General features: G+C 50.8%; 1 protein-coding gene across 1 annotated transcript; it reads right to left on the bottom strand.

The window, feature by feature from the left end:
* Nucleotides 1-3,364: 3,364 nt before the first annotated feature.
* On the bottom strand, nucleotides 3,365-13,711 carry Dph1 (diphthamide biosynthesis 1). The gene is made up of 13 exons (XM_070027478.1): nucleotides 13,624-13,711; nucleotides 10,926-11,078; nucleotides 10,744-10,807; nucleotides 9,211-9,332; nucleotides 8,403-8,560; nucleotides 8,126-8,247; nucleotides 6,100-6,168; nucleotides 5,593-5,749; nucleotides 5,395-5,495; nucleotides 4,655-4,733; nucleotides 4,209-4,349; nucleotides 3,971-4,067; nucleotides 3,365-3,451 (listed from the first exon to the last, which is right to left on the bottom strand). The coding sequence occupies exons 1-12, from the start codon at nucleotides 13,682-13,684 to the stop codon at nucleotides 3,987-3,989; spliced, it is 1,308 nt and encodes a 435-aa protein (XP_069883579.1). The 5' UTR covers nucleotides 13,685-13,711; the 3' UTR covers nucleotides 3,365-3,451; nucleotides 3,971-3,986.
* Nucleotides 13,712-15,153: the final 1,442 nt, after the last annotated feature.

Genomic DNA, 15,153 nt, shown 5'->3' with positions numbered 1-15,153 from the left:
TAAAATTAGCCTATTAGGTTTAATTTCATTGTTATGAAATTAAATTAGGTGATAAAAGGGCTGGGCATGTAGCTAGATGGTAGAGTTCATACTTAGCATGTCACAGGTCCAAAGTTCAATCCTAGTACCAAAAGAAATGTTAGACAACAGTAAGGCTTCTGCCTATCACAATTGTCTCATATATTAAAAATATTAGGTCAAATCTTGTTGGTAAGAGCTGGGAATGTGGCTTAGTGGCAGAGTGCTTGCCTAGCATGCATGAAGCCCTGGGTTTGATTTCTTAGTATTGCATAAACAGAAAAAGCCAGAAGTGGAGCTGTGCACATCTCAGGTGGTAGAGTGCTAGCCTTCAGCAAAAGAAGCTCAGGGACAGTGTCTAAGTCCTGAATTCAAACCCAAGGACTGGCAAACCAAAAACAATTGTGCTGTCCCTGAGCTTTTCCATTTAAGGCTAGTGCTCTATCACTATGAGCCACAGCTCCACTTCTGGTTTTCTGGTAGTTATTTGGAGAGGAGTTCTGCCTGGGCTGGTTTCGAGCCATGATCATCAGATCTCTGCCTCCTGAGTAGCTAGGATTACAGGCTTGAGCCACTGGCACCCAGCTAGGTCATTGTTTCTTCAGGGGAGCTTCCCCATCACTTAAGGGTTGCATGAGAATTATACTAAGAACTTTTTTTCCTTACCAGAGGTGTGTGTTCTGTAAGGCAGTGATGTCAAGTAGTACTTCAATGAGGAACCAGGACAGTTTGCCCAGGTAACTCTAACAAGCTTAGCATTGGCTCCAGTAATCCAGTTATAATAGATGATCCTGATTTAAATGATCCACAGGAATTGTGTATGTGGTGGTAGTTATGGAGGGAAGCAGCAGACTTCTATGGACTTGGACATTGTATGATCCTCAGGAGGAATTTTCGCCCCAAACTTGGGTATTACTGTTTTACCTAATTCTGCTTTGCTCTAGCCACTCCTCCCTTACTCTTAATTTTTAAGCCCTGGCTTAAAACCTATTCAAGGAATTTTTTTTGGAGGGGGGGTCCGGTCGTGGGGCCTGAATTCTGCGCCTGGGCGCTGTCCCTTAGCTCTTAAGCTCAAGGCTAGTGCTCTACCAGTTGAGCCACAGCGCCACTTCCGGCTTTTTTCTTTGTGCTTATGTGGTGCTGAGGAATCAAACCCAGGGCCTCAGGCATGCAAGGCAAGCGCTCTACCACTGAGCCACCTTCCCAGCCCCATGGAATTTTCTCTTTTAGTTCTCACAATAATCCCAAATAGAAGCTGGTATGTAGTCTTTTTGTGTCCCAGTATCTAGCTAAAGGCAGAGTATAACTACCAGGAGGACATAAGTCCTTAAAGAAGACAGGATCCTAATGGGTCCAATCCAACAGATCTATAATTCAGTCTGTTTCTTCCTCCAGTCAATGGAGCAACAACAACAACAAAAAAAGGCAGCTAGGCACCAGTAGCTCATACTTGTAATCCTAGCTACTCACAAGGCTGAGATCTGAAGACAGGAGTTCAAAGCCAGCCAGCTGAGGCAGCAAAGCCTATGAGACTTATTCCCAATTACCCACAAAAAGCTGGAAGTGGAGCTGTGGCTCAAGTGGTAGAGGGCTGGCCATAAGCAAAAAAGCCAAGGACAGTGCTCAGGAAATGAGTTCAAGCTCCAGGACCAGCACACACACACACACACACAAAGGCAAGGCAAAGGCCAACTTCCCATCTGATTCAACACAAGCACTTTCTAAAAGTCCTAAAAGCCTAGTAAAATTGCTGGGTGCTGATGGCTCATGCCTGTAACCCTAGCAACTAAGGAGGCTGAGATCTGAGGATTGCAGTTCAAAGCCAGCCCTGGCAGGAAAGTCCATGAGACTCATCTCTAATTAACCACTAGAAAACTTGAAGTGGCACTATAGCTTAAGTGGTAGAGCACTTGCCTTGAGCTGAAGAGCTCAGGGACAGCGCCCAGAGTTCTAGCCCCACAACAGAAGGAGAAAACAAAAAATAGCAAAATGGATCTCGGGGCACATGATTCTAGTTATTATCCTAGACAGCTTCTATCTATAGTGAGTTACCCAAATTCTTAAGGGATATGTGATTTTCAGAAGAATGGATTGTGGGGTATCTGTGCAGATCTGCTTATTAAGATCTCTGATACTGTAGTACAGGGTTGGTTAGCTTTTGTCGGGGCTGGGCTGGTAATGTGGCTTAGTGGTAGAGTGCTTGCTGAGCATGCATGAAGCCCTGGGTTCAATTCCTCAGTACCACATAAACAGTAAAAGCTGGAAGTGGTGCTATGGCGCAAGCAGTTGAGTGCTTGCCTTGAGCAAAAGAAGCTCAGGGACAGTGCTTAGTTCCTGAGTTCAAGGCTTTTGTAAACCTTTGTATTTTACAGAAGCAAGGAAAAAGTTAGAAAACAAAGCCAAATTAGAAGTAGAAGGGAAAATAGCTAGATAGTCCTTAAAGTGCCTTGGGACTACCCAAGGGGAAATATTAGGACTACTTAGTCCTTGGTTATCGATTCTCAGAAACACTGCAGATGTGGTCAAGTTTGCAAGAGGCAGGTTTACTTTGGTGCAGTCTTTAGCTTCTATACAAGGTTTGGTACCACATCACCACTCAACATCATTGTTCAGAGGAGTTGGACCACTTGAGGAAAAAGCAGAGAAAACAGCAGAGGGAGACCAGCCTGCAACTCTCAGTGATCCAGAACTGAGGAAACCAGCCGAGAATGGGTTTTTCTGTGGATAACAAGAATGTTCAAAACCCGTACCACTTTATTGTGTGACAGTCATAGTGATGTCAGCTTCCCCTCTCACCTAGAGCTCTTAAGACCATCATATTCGAGTAAAACAAACCAAAGTCTCTAGTAAGTGTAGAATTGACAGCACAGCAGGGAGGTCTCGGGATGTGGAGAACTGTATGTCCTATACAGGCCGCCCCAAGGCTACAAAGCCGTTCATCTTTCTAAGAACTGGTCCAAGAACTTGAGGTAGGCCTGGCGCTGGGATGCAGCTGCTGGAATGAAATGGCCACCAGAGTGGGTGAGGGTGATGGCTTCAGGGAATCGGCCAGCCAGCTGCACACTTTCCTGAGAAGGGATGACGCGATCACTGTCCCCGAAAACATGAAGTGAAGGCAGTGACAAGGGACTCTGCAGGCTGGGTTCCTTGAGGCCTCGGGGACAGAAACCGGAAACAAGGATAATAAACCGCGGCAAAGGGAAGCGGGGATCGCCTGCCTGGCCCAGCGCGCACACATGGGCTACCAATGCAGCTCCCTGGCTGAAGCCAAGAAGTCCGTCGAACGGCCCCAGCTCACTCAGGGCCCGGGCCACTGTCGTCAGGGCTTCCTCGAGGCCCCTGCACTCCGTGGGCTCGTCCAGGGCCGAGAACACGTCCGCCTCCGGCTCGGAAAACCACCAGCCCCGAGGCTGCTCCTCCGGAAGGCAGGGCCCTACAGAAGGAGAGGATGGCATCAAGGCAAGAGGGAACGGGCAGAGGCGACAACGGTAGGGCTGGGGAAGAAGGGAGGTGGGAGACTGAGGAGTTTCAAACTACAGGCGGCGAAGAGGGGCCCCTGGGGCCGCAGGGCGGGAACCTGAGGCGTGCTGAGGGAAGAGGTCGTCTCACCGGAGTCGGGCTCAGGGCCCCCAGCTACGTCGAGAAGGGGGTGCGGGCCGCTGAGGCACACGAGCTCAGCGCGGCCTCGCAGCGCCTTCCTCAGCGCTCCCGTCTTCTCGCGGAAGCCCCGTTCGCTCTGGCGGAAGCCCGCCAGGCACAAAACCCGCAGAGGCCGCCGCGCGGCCATGCTACGGCAGCGCGCCACACCGGCACCGGAAGCAGCTCTTCCCCGAGCGGAAGTGGATGCTCGAGGGCGGGGCAAAGCTCCGCCACAACCCTGAAGGCGGGGCCTGGGAGGGAGAGAACAGTCCTAGACAATAGGGAGGGGCGGGCGAGCCAGAGCCCCGGATACCTGGGCTCAGAGGCTGTCAGGTCTCCAGCGGCGCTACCTTCTCTCCGCAGCTGCAATCCGTGCAAATCGGAACTGGAGGCGGGAGTGTAGTCCCCTCCTGCATCCGAGATCGCAGACTTAGGGTATGGCTTTTGCGATTACCTCCATTTCTGTGCATTTCCCCTTGCGGCCGCAGGGCGGCGGCCTTGGCTCTCTTCGCCAGGAAGGCGGCTGAGCCGAGCTCCCCTGGCTGCCTCACCTTCCCCAAAGCAGCTTGGCGGGGGCCCTGGGGAGTTCGATCTCGCCCGTGGTTCACTGTCCACGGCCCCAAGGAGCTGCCGGCGTAGAAGTCCATGGGATAAGGTTGCTGCCAGGTGATGTCCCTCAGAACCACAGCCGCCTAGGGGAGGAAAACTGGACAATAACTCACTAAACATCTTCTGTGCCTAGATTATTGAATTGAATCCTAACAACGGCCTTTGAAGAACATATATTATCCCCATACTGCAGGAAGAAAACGTCAGGCACAGACTGAAGAAAGTAGAAGCAAGGAAGAGGCTTAGCTGAGGGATTCAAGACCATGATTGAATGAATGGTTCAAGATCATGATATCAGACTGCCCATCTACACCACTACATCTTAGCGCCTTCCCTTGACAGGAGGTACAAAGCCCACTCCCCACCAATTTTCACAACCTCGTGTTACCTCATAGGGGGTCAGCAGTGGCTTGGGGAAGGCTGTGCCCCAGTCAATGGAGAGTCGTGGGCATGCTACCTGCACCCACCTGGGAAGAGACACAGGTAAGACGAGGTGTGAATGGCCCCTCTCCAGAGCAGCCCATTAACTAATGGGATTTATGAATACTGAAGTAAAAACTGCCACCTACTGCTATTCACAGCACTTGCTTGCATTGCCCGGTTTCCTCCTCTATGAACTTTCTGAAGACATGTAGCACATTTTTTTACCCTATCTTCAGAACCACATTTTTTTTTGGGGGGGTCCGGTCGTGGGGCCTGAACTCTGGGCCTGGGCGCTCCCCCTCAGCTCTTCAGCTCAAGGCTAGCGCTCTACCACTTGAGCCACAGCGCCACTTCTGGCTTTTTTCTTTTTGCTTATGTGGTGCTGAGGAATCGAACCCAGGGCCTCAGGCATGCAAGGCAAGCGCTCTACCACTGAGCCATCTTCCCAGCCCCAGAACCACATTTAAAACCTAGTATACAGAGCAGGTACCCTCAGATTCATTTCATCAGAACTACTGTGATGTAGCCCCCAAGGCCTGACAAAGCATGTGACCCATTGTTAGGGTAGCACCCTGCTTGGGGCAACTGCTTGTCAAACTAAAATTTCATGACTATGTATGTGATTCTCAACTGCAACCTTGGTACTGAGCAGGACCCAACTTGAAGCCTCAAGTCAAGCTGGGTAGGTAAGGTGAGGAAACTTACACATCCACCTCAGGAAGTAGGCTGAGCTTGCTGGGGAAGATCTCGGACAGCAGCAGTCTCACAAAGGGAAGTTCTAAAGCTTGGAGCCGAGATTCTAGGTGCTGTTGGGAGAGGAAGGCAGCCAAAAGCTAAATCCCTTGGCCTACCAACTGCTTTTCAGGCAGCCCCCTCCTCCTGGGCCATCCCAAGCCCTCTGACCTCCAGGATCTTGGGACTGCCCTGGCGGCCCAAAGTACTCAGAATAAGGCCCCAGGATTTAGCAGAGCGAGCAGTGGCTATGGCTTCCTGGCGAGTGGCCTGCATGCACTGGTGGTCATAATGCTCCCTGGACAGGACTTTGCTGTATGGGTCATACCTGGAAAAGAAGTTGCCAAGGTCAGTGACAGCCATTTTCCAGGTTCCTGCTGTATACAGGGTTCCCTGATACTGGCTTCCAGCAGGTAATTAGGGAATTAGGCCTCTGACAAGAACAGGGATTTTCACTGGGAAGATCAATTCCACAGCTAGAGCAGGCAAGAGGAAGTGTTTTAGGATCTCAGTGTGAATCTAGAAACACTGAGTCTAATGCCCGTATATAGGACCCAAATGACTCAGATCATTACAGCCAGGGGCTGTTTAGTGGCTAGGGAATGAGGACCTGTCAGCCTATTGAAGGCTTCAGGGGAAAAGATTCTGATTCCTCCACAACTGGTCACCATCACATACCGGTAAGCAGGAATATTAGGGTTGGCAATCATGACAGACTCCAGATGGAAACGACCATCTCCAAGATACCTGCAGGGGTGGAAAAAGACTGTGTGGTATGGGGCAGCAGCAGCAGAATTCTGACTTAGAGGCCCAGAGGACTGAATTCAGGCCAATAGGCTCTAGAGAACCTACTTGGGAGATAGGGGGCAGGTTCTTCCACATCAGACTCAATACAGATGTGGGGTCCAGGAAATTGACTATGATTTGCCCAAATCAGCTCTGGGTCTCAGTACTGAGTTATAACAGCTGCTTTAAAAATAAAACAAAAGAACAAAAAACTTGTTCTAAATTCCAGTCCTGAAATAAGTACCTGTATTAACTCAGTTGTATTAATTAATCCTCCAAGATACCTATAGTATTCTTATTTTAAAGATATAACGGATTCAGAGATGCTAAAACATCTGCTTAAAGCTACAGAGCTGTTAAGCAGTTAAACAGTACACTGTTTATGTGACAGTGTATTAGACTGTACCATGCATGCCTTAGGAGACTCCCTAATAGTATCTTTCAAGATGTCAAAGCTCAAGGCAGCTGCTTCTCCCCCTTTTGGAGAGGAATGCCCAACACTCAGGGTGTCCCTACCTCAACACTCACCTTGAATCTCCCTATCAGTTCAGGCACAGGTGCACAGGAAATGACCTTCTGGGAGCAGGTCTGAACTAGGGAAAACGGATATGGGGCTCTGTCGTATGCAGGTGCAACAAAACTGGGGACCAGTACCAAAAGGTCCAGGAGTAGGGCTGAGTCAAAGAAGGCCCATCCTTCTTCCTTGCCATTAGCTGGGAACCAGGCTCCCTCCCAGTCCCAGCCAGGGGAGCTGTCGGCTCTGAGGCTGGCTGCATTCACACAACATTAAGCATTTCCATTACCTAAAATAATTAGGCGGCAGGAGACACGCTGCTCCTGCTTGTTAGCTGTCCGGATGCTAAATTAATGGGGCTGTAGCCTGGGTGTGCCCATCCATCTTCTCCAATTATATTCCCACCATTTCTAGCCACCCTCATTCCCCCACATCAGCCCCTTTGATTCTTGTTCCCACCCTAGAACACAGCCTTCCAGATGGATGGTGGTCAGAACACTGGAAAGAAAGTAAACCTGAAATCTAGTTCCTATTTGGTACCTACCTAGCAGGGTGACCTTGAACATAGAGCTTAAAGCTTTAGACTCAGTTTCCTTTCCTATATAATGAACAGTATAATAACATTTCTCATGTCTCTACAATGTGGCCACTTTTTTTTTTTTTTTTTTTGTCAGTTGTGGGGCTTGAACTCAGAGCCTGGGTACTGTCCCTGAGCTCTTTTGCTTAAGGCTAGTGCTCTAGCACTTTGAGCCATAGCTCCACTTCCAGTTTTCTGGTGGTTAATTGGAGATGGGTACAGTTCCTGAGCCTCTTTGTGTTCAAAGCTAGTGCTTTACCACTTGAGCCACAGCACTACTTCTGGCTTTTTCTGAGTAGTTTATTAGAGATAAGAATTTCATGGACTTTCCTTTCCGGGCTGGCTTTGAACCATGATCCTCAGATCTTCAGCCTCCTGAGTAGCTAGTATTATAGACATGAGCAACTGGCTGAGAGGACTGCATATTAAGACTAGCCCAGGCGGGGCGCCAGTGGCTCATGCTGGTAATCCTAGATACTCAGGAGGCTGAGACTTGAGCATTGCAGTTCAAAGTCAGCCCGGGCAGGAAAGTCCATGAGACTCTTATCTCCAATAAACCACTGAGAAAACCGGAAGTGGCACAGTGGCTCAAGTAGTAGAGCGCTAGCCTTGAGCTGAAGAGCTCAACACAGCGTTCAGGCCCAGAGTTCAAGCCCCATGACCGACCAAAAAAAAATAAAAAGAGACTAGCTCAGAAAAAAAGGGACTTTTCTTTTTCTGCCTGGGCTGGTTTGAACCGCAACCGTTAGACCTCAGCCTCCTGAGTAGGTAGGTTACAGGTATGAGCCATCAGCACCTGGCAAAAGTGGCCACCATTTTTAACTTACACAATGGCCTCCACCTCCTTGGGGAGTCGGGGGGATGTGCAGCCTAGGATCTCTCCAGGAGACAGGGGCTTACATTGTGGGACACTCACACGATACTCAGCTTTCAGCTCCTGGGCAGCTGCCTGTAGGGATAATGAAGGAAGGGAAGAAAGTGGCTGGGAAAGGAAACCAGAACCAGAGGAACAGACAGGGGCATCTGACAAGGAGACCCAGGAACAGCCTAGAAAGGAGCCTCTGTCTGCCGCACATGATATTGAGACAATCCTCATCCACTTACCTGCAAGGTTGACACAAACTGAATGGTGCTGACCAGAGCAAGGGCACTAGCTGCAGGAAAGTTAAGGCGGATGGAGTCCAAGAGGTGGGCTGTGTCTATCCGGATATCAACAAAAACATACAGCACCCGAAAGTCTTGGACTGAGGTATCCATAGGAACTGTGGGGACAGAAGAGTTCAGAAAGCCATTTTGGGAAGCAGGAAAAGGCAAGGGATGACCCAGGCCCAATCTTTTTCTTCTTTTTTTGGTCGGTGGCGGGGCCTGAACTCTGGGCCTGGGCGCTGTCCCTGTGCTCTTCAGCTCAAGGCTAGTGCTCTACCACTTGAGCCACAGCACCACTTCTGGTTGTCTGGTGGTTTATTGGAGTCAAGAGTCTCACAGAGTTTCCTGCCTGGGCTGGCTTTTAACCACCATCCTCAGATCTCAGCCTCCTGAGTAGCTAGGATTACAGGCATGAGCCACTGGCACCTGGCCCAGGCCCAGTCTTTGAGCAAACAAGATGAGTGGCTTTGGCTCAAGGACAGAAGTGAGGTGGTAGGGAAGTTGAGGGCCAACGGTCTGCTAGAACTCCTTATTCACTCAGCCTCCTCTACCACCAGCAGTCTTTCGAACACCTGCATCTGGGACAGTAGCACAGTTTCCAAAACAACCAAATCCAAAGGAAAGATCTACCTGCAAAGCAGGAAGGCCAGTGCCATCCCAGTTATCAGGAGAGACCTTGTGCCTATACATGAGACAAGGCCTTGCTTTGGAGATTAGTGTGTGGCCTGCCTTCCTGCCTGAGTCCCCGTGTCCAGGCCCACCATACCCAGACAGCTGTGCCCGTAGTGCACCAAGAAGTCAGCCCCCAAGGCCCTTGCAGTGAAGTCATCTACACAGCAAGCCCCATAGGTCACATCGCCCATCACCATCACTTCAGCCTCTGTGAACCTAAGGGGGGAGACAATGCGACAGTGTTACCAAGAATGAGGTGGAAAATGGTCCTAACTGTGAAGATAAGTCAGGATTCAACTCCTCACTCTCCACCTCTTCCAATTCCTTGGGTTGGCAGCTGCCAACCAAGAGTAGGAGGGGCACAGCTGCCACTTTCCTCAGCTTTGGCAGCAGCTCCTGAAACAGTTGCTACATGAACATGTCTCTGCAATACCCTGACTCCTTATTCAGGTTCAGACTACAAGAGGGACCCCCCAGCCCTTGGATGGACATGCCTAGGCACCAACAGATTCCTCCCCTGACTCATCCCACCTAGAGCCATGACCATGCATACACAAAGGTCCCCACACCAAGTGTACCTGGCATTGTGGCATGCATGACGCAGCTGCCTTCCTGCCTGGACCCCCTACACCTCCCCACCCATAGTCAAGACCTTGGGGTCCAGGATGGGAGAGGACTCATATACAGTTCCCCCACAGCACATGACACTACCCACATGCCTCATGTGCCAGGAAGAATGGGCTCTGGCCAGCACATTGTCATGGGATTTGCTGCCAGGCTTGAATCACTGGGTAGTGGGGAAGACCCCTCTAGACCTGCCACAGGGAAGGAGGAGGAGGTCAAGCTCTTCTCTGGAATAGACTCAGACCTGGGGGACACAATCTGGCTCAGTAACTGGGGTATCAAATTCTTCACTTGCGGTATGGTGGGGGAAGCTGAGCTGCTGCCAGTCAGTCCCCTCCTCCACCCCTTCCCCAAATCAGGCTGTGTGCAGAAGCAGATTATTCAGCTCCTTAGAATGCAGCCCAGGCTCTGAGTCAGCCAGAGCACTTAATTTTTTATAGATTAAAATGTATGCAAATTGGCCTGAGCCCCAGAGAGCATCCCCAAGGGGCAAGAGGGTGGGAGCAGAGAAGTGGGTCTGTGGCAGCAGGAAGGGGGAGTAGAGTGGGGGCAGGGCAGCAGCAGGGAGGTGGGAGGTTCTCAGCACGAGATGACCTCCCCTCTCTTCATTCCCCCCTCCCTGATTGTTCCAGATGGCTGAGCATTTACCCCCCCTCCCAAGGATGGCTCATTGTACTGAAGAAACTTAGGAGAGGGGGCAGGGGAACTGAATATCTTCCCAGAGGCATACTCTCCCCTAGCAGCCTGGCTCAGCTCTCCTAAATGTACCTAAGAAAAAGGTGCCCCTAGTTACTTAGCCAGACCCTTGTCAGCACACTTCAGGGTTAGCTTTGTGTATTCTTAGGTTCCTCCCTAGGTCCTACCACTTGCTGTAGGCCTAGACATTTAATTTTTTTCCTAATTTTATAGGGGTGGGAACATGGACAAGAAGGTTACTAAGCAAACTGGAAGTTTTGAGTTGGTCCTTTTGGCTCAGCTTCCTCTCTAGTGGCCCAAACCTCACCTTTCCAAAATATCCACAATGGTGCAGGCAAACAGGAGAAGCCCTTCAGGCATTTGCAAGGCCACTGCAACACAGGGTGGAGACAAGAGAAGCAAAAGACATTAGGCAGAAGCAGACTTGAGGACTATAAGAGGCTGGTTCAGGCAACCTCTCCACCTGCCCCTTATATGCTCAGGACTCACCCTTCTTGGCCTGGGCTTGTTGGATCCTCCAGATGGTCTTGGGAATCTCAAAGTTGTAGTTAGAAGGTAGGGCTTGGATGGCTGCCTGCAGCTGAGAGTTATTCAGGATCTCAGGGGGGATCTGATTGGCCAATCGGCCCCGAGGGGCCCGACCTAGAACAGATGTAAGGAGAGTCCACTTTCTGACCCAGACTACAACTAGATGCAGATAAGCTGTTAATTCCAAGTATAAGGGTCAGATTCCTGACACTAAGGAAGTTGTCCCAGCTTCCCACCACCCCCACCTTGTATTCATCTTGAAGGTAGAAAAAGAATATAATAAACTAGGAAGAAATCCATGAATTGAGATTATTGGGACTCAAAGACTTAAGCCCATAAATGGAGTATGGCTCACCTCTTACCACAAAAGAGTAGATATGACACAGGGCACTGAGAGGCAAAGCAGAGCATGTTGTATAGAGCCCATACAACTCAAGTTCTATGAGTAGGCCCACACTGCTTAACACTTGCATTATTCTCACTCCCATTTAAAAGGGATATAAGCACCTATATTTAATTGATTTAGCAAGTTGCCAGTCCCATGGTTTCTCTCTATCCCCACCACAGGAAGGACAGAAAGACTAGTAAGGATTATGGACATATAGGTAAGGACAGAAAAACGATCTTGCCTTTAGGGATTAGCAGTCTAATGGCATAGAGAATACAAATAACTTCTTGAATAAAGGAAATATCGCATCTCTGTTTTGTTTTGAGACAGGGTCTCACCATGCAGCCCAGCCTGGCTTCAAACTCACATGCAGACATGCATCACCATGCCTGACTCTACCATAGTTTTTTTTTTTTTTTTTTGTCCATTGTGGGGCTTGAACTCTGGGCCTGGGCACTGTCCCTCAGCTCTTCAGCTCAAGGTGAGCACCCTGAGCTACAGCACACTTCCAGTGTTTTATTGTCGATTAGAGTCTTGCAGGTGTTTCTGCCCGGGCTGGCTTTGAACCGTGATCCTCAGATCTCAGCTTCCTGAGTAGCTAGGATTACAGTTGTGAGCACCAGTGTCCAGCTACCATAGTTCTTTAGAAAGGCTGTGGTCCTGAGATTGGGTTCATCTATCCTATGTTTCACAATACGTGTTAGAGCTGCATGCCTATAATCCTAGTTACTAATCTGAGAATCGAGATTTAAAGCCAGCCCTGGCAAAAAAAAGTCCCTGACTCATCTCCAATAAACTACTCAAGAAATCTGGAAGTGGCACTGTGGTTCAAGTGTTAGAGCGCTAGCCTTGAGCACAAAGAGGCTCAGGGATAGCACCCAGGCCCTGAGTTCAAGCTGCAGGACCAGCAAACAAACAAACAAACAATACAGGTTAGCTTAGCCCCTGTGTAACTAGGAGTCAATTCAGGAATAAGATAAAGCAAGAAGTTAATTTATTCAATTAATAATTATTGAGCTTCTACTGTTGATCAGAACTTCTATTTAGGTTCACTCTGTATATGCAGGGGATGAAGGGATACAGTGGGTGAAGGGGTACAGTGGTAGAACTAGCTTGGTAGGCTAGGGCTCTGAGACTAGATTTGGATGTTATTACTGTTAGGACTGTGTGTGTGTGTGTGTGTGTGTGTGTGTGTGTGTGTGTGTGTGTGTGTGTGTGTGTGTGTGTGTGTGTGTGTGTGTGTGTGTGTGTGTGTGTGTGTGTGTGTGTGTGTGTGTGCGCACATGTGTGCTGATCCTGGGACTTGAACTCAGGGCCTGGGCACTATCCCTGAGCTTTTTTTGCTCAAGGCTAGCTACCACTTGAGCCACAGTATCACTTCTGGCTTTTTCTGCTCATGTGGTACTGAGGAATCAAATCCAGGCTTCATGCATGCTTGGCTAGCACTGGACTACTAAGCCACATTCCCAGACCTTTAAGCTTCTTTTGCTCAAAGCTAGCACTCTTAACCATTTGAGCCACAGCACCACTTCTGGCATCTTCCTAGTAGTAGGTAAGAGTAGTAGATAAAGAGTCTCATGGTCTTTCCTGTCCAGGCTGGCTTTGAACCACCATCCTCAGACTGCTGAGTGTCTGGGGTCACGGTGTAAACCACCAGCGCCCGGCCACTCTTAGGATTTTTTTTTTTTTTCCCTTTGGCCAGTTGTTTCAAATGCCTTCTCTGGGCTCCTTGCAGAACTTGGGACAAGCCAAGGCGTGTGCTGGGCTCGGTAGCTCAGTATGTTCCCTGGGCCAGTCCTAGTTTTCTCCCTTTATCAAGACCTGTCATCTGCTGTTTACATCAATACCTCCCCCTCCCTCCCTCCCCCCGTGAGATCCCGTATGGTCCCTTGCACCTCCCCCCCCCCCCGCCCCCGGGAAACAGTCCTTTCGAGCCCAGCGGAGAGACTCCGGCTCCGGGCCTAACAGGCCTGCTCCGCCGTCTCCTCCCTCCCGCTCCGGGCCAGCCCCGTCCATCATCCCTCTCCCGCGGCCGGGGAAGGATGGCGATCGGAGGACTGCAAGCTCGTGGAACAGCTCTCGATTGCACCCTAAGCCAGACAGGAAAAAAACAACAACAAAAAGCCCCAGCCCGTCCCCCCAGGGCGCCGGTGACGGCGGAAGCGGCGGGACCCGGCGTGGCGGGGAGAGGCGCCGCCACGGCTGGGGCAGGCAAGGGGGCCCCCCCCCCCGAGATACGAGGTCTAGAGGCCGCAGTGTGGCAGCACCCACCTCTGCCAGGGCCGTTTCGGCTGCCTGGCTCCGCGGCCGGGGACACCACCGGCGCCGCCATGGCCCGCCAGCCCACGTGAGGGGGCCACACAGACAGCACTGGAAGAACGCGGAGAGCGCAGCCCTCACGATCGATCGCCGAGCGGCCAGCGAGGGAGGCGGAGATTCTGGCTGGGCGGAGCCCCGAAAGGAGGAGTCGGGGGCGGGGCTATCGTGGGCTCCACCTCAGTCTGGAAAGCCCGGACTCTTAGAACCTCAGCTAAGGGCCAATCTCAACACTGCAGTTGCGCTCCTATACCGCCGACCTCGTCCTCAGTTTCCTTCCTAGGTCTGACACACTCACACCGGTGCTTCCCGATAAGCCTGTGCGGGGGGGGGGGGGGGAAACCCACCAACTCTTCCTCCTGTTTCCCACCCTCACTCCTAACTGGAAACCAGTAGTCTGTCAGTGGATGCTGGGTGGTCACATTCCCTACCTCCGAAGACCCCACTACCCTCAATGAGACAGAATTTAGCCGGGCGCTGGTGGCTCACGCCTGTAATCCTAGCTACTCATGAGGCTGAGCTCTGAGAATTGCGGTTCAAAGCCAGCCAGCCGTGGCAGGAAAGTCTGTGAGACTCGTAGCTCCAATAAACCATCAGAAAACCAGAAGTGGCGCTGTGGCTGAAGAGCTGAGGGACAGCACCTAGGCCCAGAGTTCAAGCCTCACGACCGACAAAAATAATAAAGACAACTTAGTGTCTCCCAGCTCAGCTCCAATTTGGGAGTCTTGGTGTGGATTTCTGGAGCAAGTGGGTCCTTTACCACCTTTAGAGCCCACTCTGGAAGGCTCATACACAAGAAACTGCTGCACAGGGGAAGATCTGAACCTAGGAGGAGGGAAGGTGATTTCCAGAGAGAAATGGGGCAGCCCTTGCATTCTTTTTCCTGAACCTTTTAGATCCTTTGGCCACCCTGCCACCCCTCAGGGCTAGAAAGTTGTTCTGATAAATGGTCAGAGCTCTGGAACCATAAAGAGAAGGTAGAGCAATCAGTGAGACTGTCTTCACCTTTAGAAGAGCAAAGTGCCTGCAGACTTTCCCTAAGTCTGCCTCAAGGAGCAGTGGTCTCCAGGGCTGTTTAGCTCGCCTAGCCCACATCCTCCTCACTCTGCCATGCTGTAGTGAGCATTGCTGGCCCTTTAAGGTTGCTCTGTGGCCGCAGACTCCCCACCCCCTCTGCCCTCCCTGCTTGGAAACCCCTAATTAAGGTACTAGGAGGAGTGAAAACAAGCAGCCTGGGACTGGGCTTACCTGGGAGGCTGCCCTGAGTGGAGGGATGGCTAAGCATGCTGGGAGCAGTTAGCCAGGGAGAGCAGAAGAAGGAGTCGGAGCTCTACCCTGAGACCCTGGCAAGCTCTAGTATCAGAGTATGGGTAGTGTGGGTCCCAAAAAACACCCTTTTCATCTCAGTAAGTCTATCCTGGCCAGGTGTGGTGATGGCACACACCTATATGGAAGGAAGACTATGAGTTCAAGCCCATTTAGGTT

Source organism: Dipodomys merriami, unplaced genomic scaffold (genome assembly GCF_024711535.1).
Source record: "Dipodomys merriami isolate MVZ:Mamm:240054 unplaced genomic scaffold, mDipMer1.0.p SCAF_19, whole genome shotgun sequence".
In the NCBI taxonomy this organism is placed as follows: Eukaryota; Metazoa; Chordata; class Mammalia; order Rodentia; family Heteromyidae; genus Dipodomys; species Dipodomys merriami.
The sequence above is the reverse complement of the archived record's forward strand: the minus strand, read 5'-3'. Positions and strand labels throughout refer to the sequence as shown.